The sequence below is a fragment of the Heloderma suspectum genome, chromosome 15 (assembly GCF_057233095.1).
Source record: "Heloderma suspectum isolate Gila_16-S chromosome 15, 16-S_ref, whole genome shotgun sequence".
Classification (NCBI taxonomy): domain Eukaryota; kingdom Metazoa; phylum Chordata; class Lepidosauria; order Squamata; family Helodermatidae; genus Heloderma; species Heloderma suspectum.
This window is the reverse complement of record NC_139472.1, coordinates 12,474,255-12,487,019: the sequence shown is the minus strand read 5'-3', so window position 1 is coordinate 12,487,019 and position 12,765 is coordinate 12,474,255. Positions and strand designations below refer to the sequence as shown.

General features: G+C 46.9%; 1 protein-coding gene across 6 annotated transcripts in view; it reads right to left on the bottom strand.

The window, feature by feature from the left end:
* The window catches only part of TNFRSF14 (TNF receptor superfamily member 14), a 32,215-nt gene extending 27,728 nt beyond the window's left edge, over nucleotides 1–4,487 (bottom strand). For 2 of the 6 annotated variants that reach the window (XM_084822080.1, XM_084822078.1), the window contains exon 1: nucleotides 3,875–4,456. In XM_084822080.1, coding sequence (XP_084678206.1) covers nucleotides 3,875–3,883 — 9 coding nt within the window. In that variant the 5' untranslated portion in view covers nucleotides 3,884–4,456. Of the gene's footprint in view, nucleotides 1–52; nucleotides 143–3,874 lie in introns of those variants that run through there. The other 4 variants (XM_084822081.1, XM_084822076.1, XM_084822079.1 and 1 more) reach the window with 3 other exon arrangements.
* Nucleotides 4,488–12,765: the final 8,278 nt, after the last annotated feature.

Genomic DNA, 12,765 nt, shown 5'->3' with positions numbered 1-12,765 from the left:
TCGTATGCAGACCTCCTGGGGAGCAGGCCCCATTGAACACAGTGGGACTTACTTCTGAGTAACCATGCCTAGAATGCCAGAGAATGCTTCCAGTTTTTTGGGGAGGGGGGGATTAGAAAGATGCTGTACTTCTTTTTTCCCCCACGAGATGGAGCTCAGTGTCTTGTCTATCAAAAAGAAAAAGAGGTAAACAAAGAGATGACCTCTGGAACGGGGAATTCCTGGAACCAATAGTCCCGTGACAGCTTAAATGCAAACAGCTTTATGGCCGCACTTCACTGGATGTACAATGTGTTACTTTTCAGCTGGCAGGTAGATATATTCACAGATGTTGAGAGAGAGAGAGAGAGAGAGAGTTAGAGAGAGAGAGAAATGTAAGCACTGGCCCAAAAAGTGATGAAATATAAGAAACAGCAGAGCCAACAACTACACAGAGTGGAAGAACAAGGTCCAAATCATCACTGTCAATATCATCTTTCAAGCTGATTTAACGCCCGTATGGCAAAAGCAAACCATTCTTCTGAGTAAGCCCAAATTGATCAGAAACAAATTTCCTAGTAAATTCTAGTTCATCATTTCGTGTTGAAGTCCTTGATTTTTGTTTGTTTGTTTGTTGAGTTCTGTTGACTTTATGGTCAGCAGCACGGCATGCAGGGAGATAGAAATATTCTTCCTTGGCTTTCTGCAGTGTTGCCATTTTAGGAGTTAGATTTGTCAGAAAACCCACAGCCTTCTAGGGCTGGGAATGTGCTGAGTGCATCTTGGCTGGGGAGGGAGAGATTTGACTGCATTGCTGCCCCTCTCTCTTCATATCTGTTCCTAATAATCCCAAGAAGAATGCTCTGTTTTTGTCATTTCTGACTGGGTGTAGGAACGTCTGCATTGCGGACATCTTAGGATTTGAGAAATGAGAAACACTCTGGCCAGAATGGTATGCATATTTCAGATTGCCTGGTGGGAAAGGTCCATTGGGGTTGTAAAAGATGCTGTCATTTCAGAACGCCTACCACAAGGACTTGTGGAAGTGAGATTTGTATCTAACCCACAGTGTCTCAAGCATGACATCCAGCCACACCTTTCCTCTTATGGGCAATATCCTCCACATCCCTCATGTGGATCCCACTTCATAGGATTGGGATTAGGGATGGACAGACTCACCTCTGCCTGGTTTCGCCGGGTGCTTGCTGAGCCATCCCTTGCCCCAGCTTGCTGCGCAAGCCACTGGAGCGCCCAACAAGCGCGGTGGGGCTGCCCTCTTCTTTGCATAAAAATGGCAGCTTGGGGCTTTCTGGATATGTCATTTCATAGGGAAATGGTGCCCCACCCCTAGCCTAGGGGGAAGGGCATAATTAAACCTTCTTGGTTAGTGATATGTTTAACTGGTCTTTATTTCATTGTGTTTATTCAGTTTTCTGTTTTGTTTTTATTATTATTATTATTATTATTATTATTACTGCTTATTATAACACTATTTATTAATATATAATAACATATATTATTAATATATTAATAATACTTATTCATCATCACCATTTCTATACTGGCCAATAGCCAAAGCACTCTGTGCAGTTCACAACAATTCACACACACACACAAATTACATCATCATAAACGCTATAAAACAACACTATAATAAAACATGGTCTAAAAACATTTAAGATACAAAATTTAGAACAACGGGGAGAGCAATCCTATGGCCGCTAGGCACTGTTTAGAGGGCCACAGGAATATTCGGTTTACTGGCTCTGAGCTTGGAGCCAGGGAACCGCGCTCCTCTCCTCCTTGTAGCCTTCACAGGGAGAACGTCAGCGGCTGCCTCTCCATGCTTGTAAAACAGAGCACTAAAAAGGGGGCGTTCCCAGGGGCAGGGAGGGGAGGAGACTGCGGAAGCCCCTTTACGTTGCTTCCTATGGGGTCTCCAGGCTCGTTCCCGCCCCCTCTCTGAAGCCCTGGCTAGACGTGGGATATTGCGCATCTAGCCAAGAATGCAGGGTGGGGAGAGTGCAGAGAAGAGGATCCCTCTGTGCTCCGTCTGCCCTGCATTGGATGGGTGTCAGCCTCCAAATTCAGAGTCTACATCTATCTCAATAGGATTACGCCCTAAACCATTTCAATACACAGTTTCAGTAACAGATGTGTTCAGGTCAGTTGATGTAAGTGCCCCATCATATGCCATTAAATGCCTGGGTGTAGAGGGCAGGCTTAATCTGCTGCAGAAAAGATGACAGTGTTGGCACCAGGGGGGCCTCAGTGGGGAGTTCATTCTATAATCGGGGGGCCACCACTGAGAAGGCCCTCTCCCTTGTTGCCACCTTCCAAGCCTCTCTTGGAGGAGGCACTTGAAGGAAGGCCTCAGATCAGATGTTGATCGTAGAGTCCAGGTAGGTTCATGTCGAGACAGTCATTGCGTCAGGTATTGTGGTCCCGAACCATGTAATACTGTACAACGCTTACAAATTATTTTTAATAATAAGTGGCTTAGAAATAGGTAGGTAGGAAGATGATAATTAAGTAGGCAGATGAGCACTCCTGTACCATACAGATAGGTACAACAGGTGACTGCTCGCTTCTCACAGTGTTCGATTTAAAAAGAAATATGGCTTTAGAAGTACAAAGAATGGCACAGAGCGGAGGGGGTAGCTTTGTCAACCACCACTGCAGACACATAGGCAGTAGCCAATAGGTGCCCGTGACATTTAGGCAACCACACAGGAGTCAGGTTTGCAATCGACGCACTGGCAAGAGGAAAAAGCTCTTACTCCTCCGTCTCTCTGAGCCACATTATTTTCCACCACAACAAAAGAACTACGCAGAGGAAGGATGTCTGGATCCTACACAATGACTGGGTAACAGTGATGTCATCGTTGCATTCAAAGCAGATGCCAAGATGAACACGCACACACAGGGGTTACACACACACACATTAACCCCTAACAGCTCATCTGGTATATCCAGCAGGGCCTTGCACTTGTGTTTTTGAAGATGAGACCCTACACGGACATCCACACATCAAGCCATGCTGCGAAAACCATTTTTGGAACTTGCAGGGACTTCAAAAGGAGTCCATGATTGGGCACGTCAGTCCATTGTGGGGCTCTGTCTGCCTTCCAAATTGAGGCATGGATGCTTTCGGACACCCTAAAGTACCGCTTTGGATATTGCCATAATCTTGAAAGGCCATGTTATATTTCTCATGTCCACACAACCTAAAATAAGCTTCATTTCCACATCCTAGGCCTGCCAGACCAGAAACACTCTTAAGGTTGCAGTCCTGTACCCAGTTATCTGGGAATATGCCCCATTGAAAGCAACTGGATTTGCTTCTGAGTGTGGAACTGCACCGTTAGCTGATGAATTCATAACCTTTTACTTGATGTTTCCTAAATCAATGGAGCTCAGACAAATGCGGAGATTACCAAAAATCTCCATGTAAATTACTTCTTGACAAAGGACTGCAGCCGTCTGCAGGGAGTGTCAATTCCAATTTAACTGACGGAGCAAAGGGCAGCAACTCTCACCAGTAGCGAAGGCCATCTCCGCAACATTTTCACTTTCAGCTTCCATTACTGGAATCCCAAGAACCTTAAGCAAACAAGTGGGACTTGAATTCCCAGCCTCGCCCATCACTGTTTGTTCCCTACCAAGCTTTAGTTGATTAAAAGCTTGCGGTCTGATCTGTGTCATCGGCCAGATATGTTCGCTCCACTCCCATTCCTAGGAATGGGTGACCAAGGCAGGAAGTGAGTTTGTGAGATCCTGAGAACACCCATAATGCATGGACCCCTCTCCCACCTCCCTTCTCAGATCCCCAGCTGCACCCACCTTGGCCAATAGGTAGCCAGAAAGGGCTCAAAGGTTTCGGGATCCCACTTACCAGGTACATGATCCCAGTAAGAGACTCCAGGAAGATTCCAATTCCATCCAGCCAGAGGGCGTGTGAAGGTTGCAGGCCTGTGCCTGTCTACGCTCTCACGTTTACTTTCCTCCAGTCGCCACCGATCCTGCGTTCCACCTTCCCAGGAGCCCCACGCTGCATTCTGAAGCTCCCACCATTCGACCCCGCTGCTTGTCCCCTCTGGGCCGTCTCCAGCAGAGGGAAGCAAACCTTTCCAAGCCTGTGCAGAATCCCTGGGTCTCGTGGAATAACACAGCACACGGTCGGTCGCCAGTCCAGAACAAGGGAGCTCAAAACTGAAAGCAGAGGTTGCTTTTCTAATGCTGTTTCCTTTTCCCCAGAGGCTATTCGGTGCTGCGACTCGAAGTAAATTCTGCCCTGCAATCGCTTTGCTAACGCTCACCTGCCTTTACTTTTTCTGTCATGTCAGCTGTTCCCCCTCCCCCCATTCTCTTTTCCAAGGCTGTGAGAATTCAGCAAAGAAGAAGTCAGGAGTTCTGCTCTGTTTACAAGAAAGGAAGCAGCTTGCCAAGCAATTCTGAGCAATGCCTAAAAAAGTACCTGGCAAAGAAAGCGATCCCAGCTGAAGCGCTGCGGGGAAGAGGAAATGCATCACCCATAGAGAGGACGAAGGGGGCGGGGGGAGAGTGATTTGTGCAAAACATGGGGATTATTGTTATCACTTAAATAGTAATTCAGTAAATCTCACCGTAGTGGGCCAGGTGGTGACCAGGAGGCCTGCCCGTTCAGCCTGCAGTCCAGCTGCTAAAGACTGACGGCAACAGTTCCGATGGTTCTTTCTCTTTAAATTGGGTTTGGACCGGACAGCCTTTCAAACAGAGAACTGTCCTCTGTCGAAGAGGACACATGGCCATCCTAACTGTGATCCCCTGGGGTGATCTCTCCCCGTCTCTGACGGAGCCTTTTGCCACGAGTGTTTTCTCCGTGCTCCGTGTGCGCCCCCCGCCCCCGTCATTTATCAAAATAGATGGGCTTCCTTTTGAGAAAGGAAATGTCACCCTAGAGACCTCCGCATCATCAGAAACCTTTTCTTTCCCGTCCAGGGGTGGGGGGAGGGGGAACTGCAAAGTTAAAAGGTACCCATGGATCTCCCCTTGCTGCCCTGCCCTCCCCACTCCCCATGCTGGCCTTGAGAGTCGGAGGCACCCAGAGTCACTTACGTTGCCAGGGGACTCCGGAGGGGGCCTGTCAAGTGGAATGCGGTGGCATGCCCTGTGTTTCGAATCCAGTGCGGCGGGGTGCGTGTGTGTGTTTGGGCAGTGAAACAATCAAGGGCCAAGGAAATAATCAGGATGTGTGCCGGGTGAGGCCCATGGGCCACCAGTTGGCCCCTCCTGCTCTGAGGCATGCATTTCTGTATTTATTAGAAAATAAGTCTGCTCTACTTTCCAGCCCGGTACAGGGCAGGCAGGATAAAAATACAAATCAATGCTAAATGAGAGAACTAAAAGTACAGAGCCACTTAAACGATTCCCTGTGGAGGAGGAATGCTGCTGGAGCTGGCAAACAGAGACCCAGGCAGGACAAGCTCCTGCCTCATAAACGTGTGCTCTGATCGCTGAATTGCCCACCCCATGCAGTATCACTGAATTGCCCCACATGCTCTCTAGGTCTTTGTCCCTGACTGACAGCAGACATCGGCAGAACGGTCTGAAGTGAGAAGCCATGCAAAGGTGAAGGAGCCCAAGCTGAGTCCCCACAGTGATGAGATCACCAATAGCGCCCATGTGAGGAGAGGTTCCTTATAGGATCGCCAGCTTTTGTTTAGAAACATCTTGGGGTGAGTGCCTCTGAGCATGTACAAAGTTACTTCACCCCTTGGGAAAAGTCCTTTTTTAAAAAAAATGGGCCCAAAGAGAAGGATACGCTTACGTGGTCTAGATCCAAGGTACCTTAGGGAGCGTCTTCTCCCCTACGTCCCAGTCCACCACCTAGGTTCCTCTGAAAGCTACCTGCTGTGACGGCCTAATGTGAGACTGGCAGCCACACGCAAGAGGACCTTTTCCTTTGCCACCCCTCAGTTGTAGAATGGCCTGCTGGTTGAAATGCGCCCGCTGACCTTGTTGAAGGTCTTTAAGCAGGAATGAAAGACTCTATTCTTCCGGCAGGACTTCCCTTTTGAGAACTCTCGTTCCTTTTGCTGACTTTTGTATACTGTTTTTAAGCTATGTTGTTTTAAGCTGTGTTTTATTGTTGGATTTTTTTATTTTTTTTTAAAAAACACACAAATATTTTTAGTTCAAAGTCGCTTTTAGTTGTATGTCGTTTGTATATATTGTCCGTACGTTTTTATGTAAATGTTTTTTTAACTTTGTATATTGTATTTTAATGTTTTAACTTTTGGAAACTGCCCAGAGAGCTTCAGCTCTAGGGTGGTATAGAAATGTTAATAATAATAATAATAATAATAATAATAATAATAATAATATAAAATGAGGATGACGATGATGATACCCCTGAGCATATGTAAGGTGCTTTTCTTTTGCGGGGAGGGGGAGCATGCTTCCTTGTCTGCCCAGAGACTGTGTTGTGGGATTTATGCCGCAATTCTTTCACACTTAGCGGGGAACAGATAGCACTGAATTAAATGGGAGTGACTTCTTCTGATTAGACAATTGTAGGATTGCACTGTTGGAGGGAGGGAAACATTGGCGGAGGGAGGAAACACTGTTACACGTCTCTCTTGCTAGTATTACTATTTTGTTACACGTCCCTCGTACGATTATTATTACTACAATTCTGATTAATAACAACAGCAGCAAAAGCACACCATCTATGGACAGGTGCCTGAACCAAAGGTCTTATGGCCTAAAAATGGACACAAGTGAGGTTAGAACAGAGCAGAGGCAGAGAAACGGAGCGGAGGGGATGTGCAGCAGAAGAATATGTACTTATGACTTGTCATTTCTATTAGCAAGGAATGTGAGTATGACAGCCAAACTGGACATGATGAGGACAGACACATTTCCTGTGCATTTGTCCACCCTGTTCATGCACAGAAAGGAATGTGTGGCTGAGGAAACAGGAACATTTCACCCTCTGGTGGCTCACCTCCCTAAAGTCCGTTGCCCAAACTGGCTACCCCAACCCGGCCTGGCACTGATAGCACCTACGTAGAAATGTGCGAATCAGCAAAACCGAAGCTCCGAATTCTCCCTCGAAGCTTCTTCTGACTCAGTCCATATCAGATTGCAAGCGGGGTGTGGGGGGGGGATTTTTCCTGTTTGCATGAAAATACATGCATATTTCAGTGCACGTTTCGGTGCAGATTTTTCAAACGTATGCATCAATTGTGCACATCTTTTTTAATGCGCGCATTTTTCTCCTATTGATTAAAGTGGGTTTGTGCATATACACTATATTTTTAAATCGTGCATTTTTTTTGTGCACGTTTTTCAAAGGTTCACATGTTTAGGAAGGGGAGAATCAGCAAAGTTCGACTCATCAAGGAGGTTCTCCAAGTTCCATCTCAAAGCTCAGCTTACCTTATTTCCATTCTCAACTGCAAGTTTTTATTAAGAACATAAGAACAAGAGCCCTGCTGGATCAGACCAAAGGCCCATCTAGTCCAGCATTCTGTTCACACAATGGCCAACCAGCTGTCAACCAGGAACCCACAAGCAGGGCATGAGTGCAACAGCACCCTCTCACCCATGTTCTCCAGCAACTGGTGCACATAGGCATGCTCCCTCTGATACTGGAGGCAGCATATAACCTTCAGGACTAGTAGCCATTGATGGCCTTCTCCTCCAGGAATTTGTCTAACCCCTTTTAAAGCCATCCAAACTGGTAGCCATCCCTACTTCTTGTGATAGCAAATTCCATAGTTTGACTATGCGCTGTGTGAAGAAGCCCTTCCTTTTATCTGCCCTGAATCTCCCACCACTCAGCTTCATGGGATAACCCCAGGTTCTAGTATTATGAAGTATTGTTGTTATCTGGGGAAAGTACACATTTGGATGTGCATGTTTTTAAAGCATGCAACCAAATACGTAATTCCCCCTCCCCATTGACTAAAACATAAACATGCACATTTCTCCAAAGTACACATTTTTCAAACCAACATTAGAAGCTCAGCAATGCGTGTGCTTTGTTTGCAAACCGCACTCACATTCACAGGTGCAAATGGGGCAAGATCTGGGTACAAATGAACCAAAATGAAAATCTCATACATTCCTACGCATGTTGTCGCATGCAGTCTTTTTGGTCCATGAATCACATTGCAGCTCAGAAATATGTAGATGTCTACCAACGAGCATGTTTCCGGGAAGTGAAAATTGGATAAATTCTGGTCAAAAATGCACTGCTATGAATTCCTCATATATCCATACTGTCATGCCCTACCTGGAGGAGGAGTCATCTGAGTAGGGGTGTACGAAACCCCGCTTACCTGGCTCTGCCAGGTTCTGCTGGGGGGGGGGGAGGCGCTCCGTCCCTCCCAACGAAATCCTCGCTGGGGGGGAGGCGATCCGGCCCTCCCCCCCCCCAGAATCCTCAAAAGCCGGCTGTGCTCCATGGTGCCTCCGCGGAGCAGCCGGCCAGGCCCAGGCCAGGGCCGTCCGCAGCCAGATTTCCGGCCGCGGAGGGCTCTGGGTAAGGTGGGGGTACGCATACGCAAATGGCGGCAGCTACAGCTGCCGCTATTTGCGTTCCTTATTTTTCTTCGTCTTTTTTTTTTTTTACCGAGACGTGATAGGCTACGTAAAAACGTACATAGCCTATCACGTCTCTAAAAAATAAAAAAAGACAAGACTGCAAATGGTGGCGGCAGCAGCAGCCGGTCGGAAGACCAGCCGCCACCGCCTGGAACATGCACCCCAGGTAAGTCTCGTCCCGGGGGGGATCCGCAGGGGGGCGAGGGGCAGGCCGTTCCGCCACAGAGTTCAGGGAGCCGAATGCGCTGGCATTCGGCCTCACCGAGATCCGTGGCAGAATTCTTTGACATCCCTACATCTGAGGAAGAAGAGGAGGGGGAGAGTCAGCACAATGGGCCCCAAACAGAGCCAAGCAAGGAACAGAGGCCTGGCCTGACAGTCCTCCCCTGGAAACATCACAGGAGCAACCTGGCCCCTCTCAAACAGTTCCTGCATTCCCCCAAATGCCGGGAGCAGAGCATGAGATAATCCATCCCTCTGAACAGCGTAGAATCAGATGTGAGCAGCAAATGAACACAAGGAAGACACAGCATGGGGCCTCCCTTAAAAACAACATGCTGACCTAATTAGCCAGCTCTGCTGATTAACGGCCAGCAATAAATCAGCCCCGCTGACGCCAGCTCTCTGCTGCGAACAGCAGTGCCTTAACCTCAGCGTTTCATTTCAAGACACCAGACCTGACAGGCTCCTAGACCTTCAGCTACCCACCTGCATGACTCTTTTGGACACCCCGTGACCGGCCTTGATGCTTGATAAAACTGATGCTTGTGAACTGAGCTTTGGACTGCTTTGACCTTGCCTCTGCCTGTGCCTGCAGCACCTCCTTGGAATTCTTGCACATGACCCTGGACTGAGTGGGTTGCTCTCCCGCTGCTACTCCTGGGAGTATCTGCACCTTCCCCAAGGCCCTTGCCAGCATTGAAACAGGGCACAGACACCTACCAAGCTGGGCTCAGTGACAACTGCCTGTGGCCATGGACCAGAGACAAGTAAGTTGGAAAAGAGGGAGTTCGGACTCCCTTCACCCATGCATCCCTTTCCTTGTGAAAATTCGGCCCCTGACTAACAAGCACAGCTGATGTCACTGCATGTATGAGGGGGAGAAGGACCCACCCACTGGCCACATGCCTGGTGTTGACGTGTCAACTGTCCGTGGCTGCTGGCCAAGCTCTCAAGAGCCACACATCGGTGTTAGTGCGAAAGGGGCCTGCACATGGACAGATGTAGTTCACAACAGCATGAATCCAGACCAGATCATGTGAGGGACCTCTTTATGCCTACATCTGTATGTGCATATCCTCATTTCACACTAATGCTCAGTGCATGGCTGCCAGGAGTGTGGACTAGGGGTGTCAGAGAAATCCACTATAGAACCAAACGTGTTTGGATTCTCATGAACCCAACCTGCGGATCTTGTAAAGGACCAGCTTTCCCCCTGTTGGGCAGATTTCACCAATTTGCAGACTGATTTTCTAATTTTCCCAAATTTGCACAAATTTCATTGTAGAAAAGTACGCAAAATAAAAAGAAAGCTGGTCAAAAATGCCTATTTCCACAATAGGCTAAAGCATGAAAATGTGCATTTGGAAGGAATGTGCACATTTTCACACGTGTGACATTGCGCAATGTCACAGTGCGAATTTGTGCAAATTTGGGGGAAATCCGATTCCATCAATGGGCAGAAGACAGAATGAAAGGCGCCTGACAATATGTGAAACACAGAAAGAATGGATTTTACACAATCCATACATCCCTAATATGGACAGCAGGTACAATCATGTGCCCCATCACATATTCACTGAACCCATGGGGGTGGGAGTGATCTGAACAGGACCGGTATACAGAGCCGGATTTAGACATGCCTAAGCAATATCAAGCTTCAGACCCCCCATACCATCAAAATAAAGAGGAAAAAGTGTATTACATTATAATAGCAAGGGTAATGAAAGGGTACCACCTAGCATTAGGGGGTGCTTGTAGTTAAACAGCGCTACATAGGTTTCTCTGAAGATGTGTATAAGAGCACTAATAAAGTAAGTTGATCTGAACTTCTTTTAAACTGGTTCTAGTCTGTGCTTATTGCCTCTAATACTAAATGTTGTGTTGCCACGCTTTCTCTATCTAAGGCCACTCTGCTGTAAGTCACACCAGACTTTCCAACATGTTTAAGCCGGAGCGATTTCAATTATAATACATCTTAGTTATCTCCAACATATTTAGAGGCCCATCATAATATGAGGCCCTATGCCATGGATTACTTGGCTTGTTCCTAAATCCAGCACTGCCTGTATACATGAGAATCTATAACTTGATTTTTATGCTTTCTTTGCTGTAAGGTTTGTTGTGTCTCTGCAGGGGGATGAGTGTAAGCCTCTCTTCTGGATCTTAGCACAGAAATCTGAGAAGCAACTCTTCAGAGGGGGCATTTCTCACTTCTGAGGAAAGGAAGTTTAAAACACACATGCATAGACATTATATTTTAAAGTGTGTGTGTGGGGGGGGAACCTACACGGAAAGTACTTACAGTTTTCTATTTCTTTTTCAGAGCTGCTGTAGTAGCTCTGTCGAGAAGCAGCATGGGTCAGAACCAGCATACCCTCTCCCCACCCCCAACATCCCATTTTTTGCAATCAGTTTCCTAACAGCTGTGTAGCGGTTATGCAGCGATGTTTTGTCACACGCTCATGGAATACATGATTTCACAACATCCTCCTGAACGGGAAGGATCTCTGGCAAATGCCGGCAGCACCCTGACTTGACCCAGTCTTCCTCTGGTGTTAGATTTCAGCTTCTAGTTGTTTATTCAGAGTTTGGTTGCCAGGGACGCCATCGACGTGGGAAGCTGTTGTTCTTGAGTTCCATGGGGGATTTTTTTATTTTTTGGCTCAGATCTGTTTTGCTCCAAGGCTTTGTGCAAGATCATTATCTTTAAGTAATTAGGAACCAGGGCAGCTACATTTCTGGGTGCAGGGTCAGCTCCAGTTTTGCGGGGCCCTCTGCAAATGGCCCTCTGATGTACTCTCCTACATCACTGGGTTTACCAATGGGTTCTGCCCTGTTTCCATATTAATCTGTGGATTTCTGTTTTAAAAAATACTAGATGTTGCATGAAAATGCTTTAAAAAATATATTACTGAATATTTTCTTGCAAAATATGCATGTGTACATGCATTTTATTCGTGGTGGGCTGAATGTCAATGCCCCATTTCATGGGATCTTTTGCCCGCTTGCAACGATGTTTTGTTTTTTTTCCTGTGACTTTCAGGTGGGGGAGAGAAATTTCTGAGAAACGTTCACACCCATCTGGGCTTACCTTACTTTTTAGGACAACATGGCCAACTGTTTTCTTTTGATGATGATCATGATTTCTGTACTGCCCAATAGCCAAAGCTCGCTGGATAGTTTATAAAGATTAAAAACATTAAAAATACAGTATACTGAGATTAAAAGCCATTTACATAAAAAAAATACATGAACAGACAATATACACAGGAGGACATATATCAAAAACAACTTCAAACAAGCCATCTCAAGGAAACAACCATGACCATAAGACAATCCAGGATCACAGGAACATCGGAAGCTGCATTAGTCAGACCATTTGCCCATTTAGCCCAGTATTGTCAACACTGACTGGCAGCAGCTTTTGGGAGTTTCAGGCAGGATTCTTTCCTCACCCTACCTGCAGAAGCCGGGGATTGAACCTGGAAGCTTCTGCATGTCAGGCACGTGCTCTGCCATATGCTGCCAAATGCCTGGGAGAAGAGAAAGTCTTAATCTGGCACCGAAAAGATAGCAATGTTGGCACCAGGTGGGCCTCATCGGGAAGATCATTCCACCACTGAGAAGGCCATCTCCCTTCTTAACGTTTTAAAAACCACCTCCCTGGCAGCTCCTCACATACAGTGGGGCTCTCTCCTGCACCCTCCAGAATACCTCGTCCTGTGACAGTTTAGGAAGAGGGACTAGCTACATTCCTAAAGTCCTCTATGGTGTGTATAGAAAAAAATGATAATACTAAATTGGGGGGCCCAGTTTGGATCAGGAACACATCACAGGGAGGATTTAACCCTCCCCTCCCATGCGCTGCAGTCCCAATCCAAACTGGGGGTAACGCACAGCAGTTAAGAAACTTTTCTCCATGGGCCATGTGTTTTCCTAAGTGTTACTGCCAGATATGTGATCTACAACTGA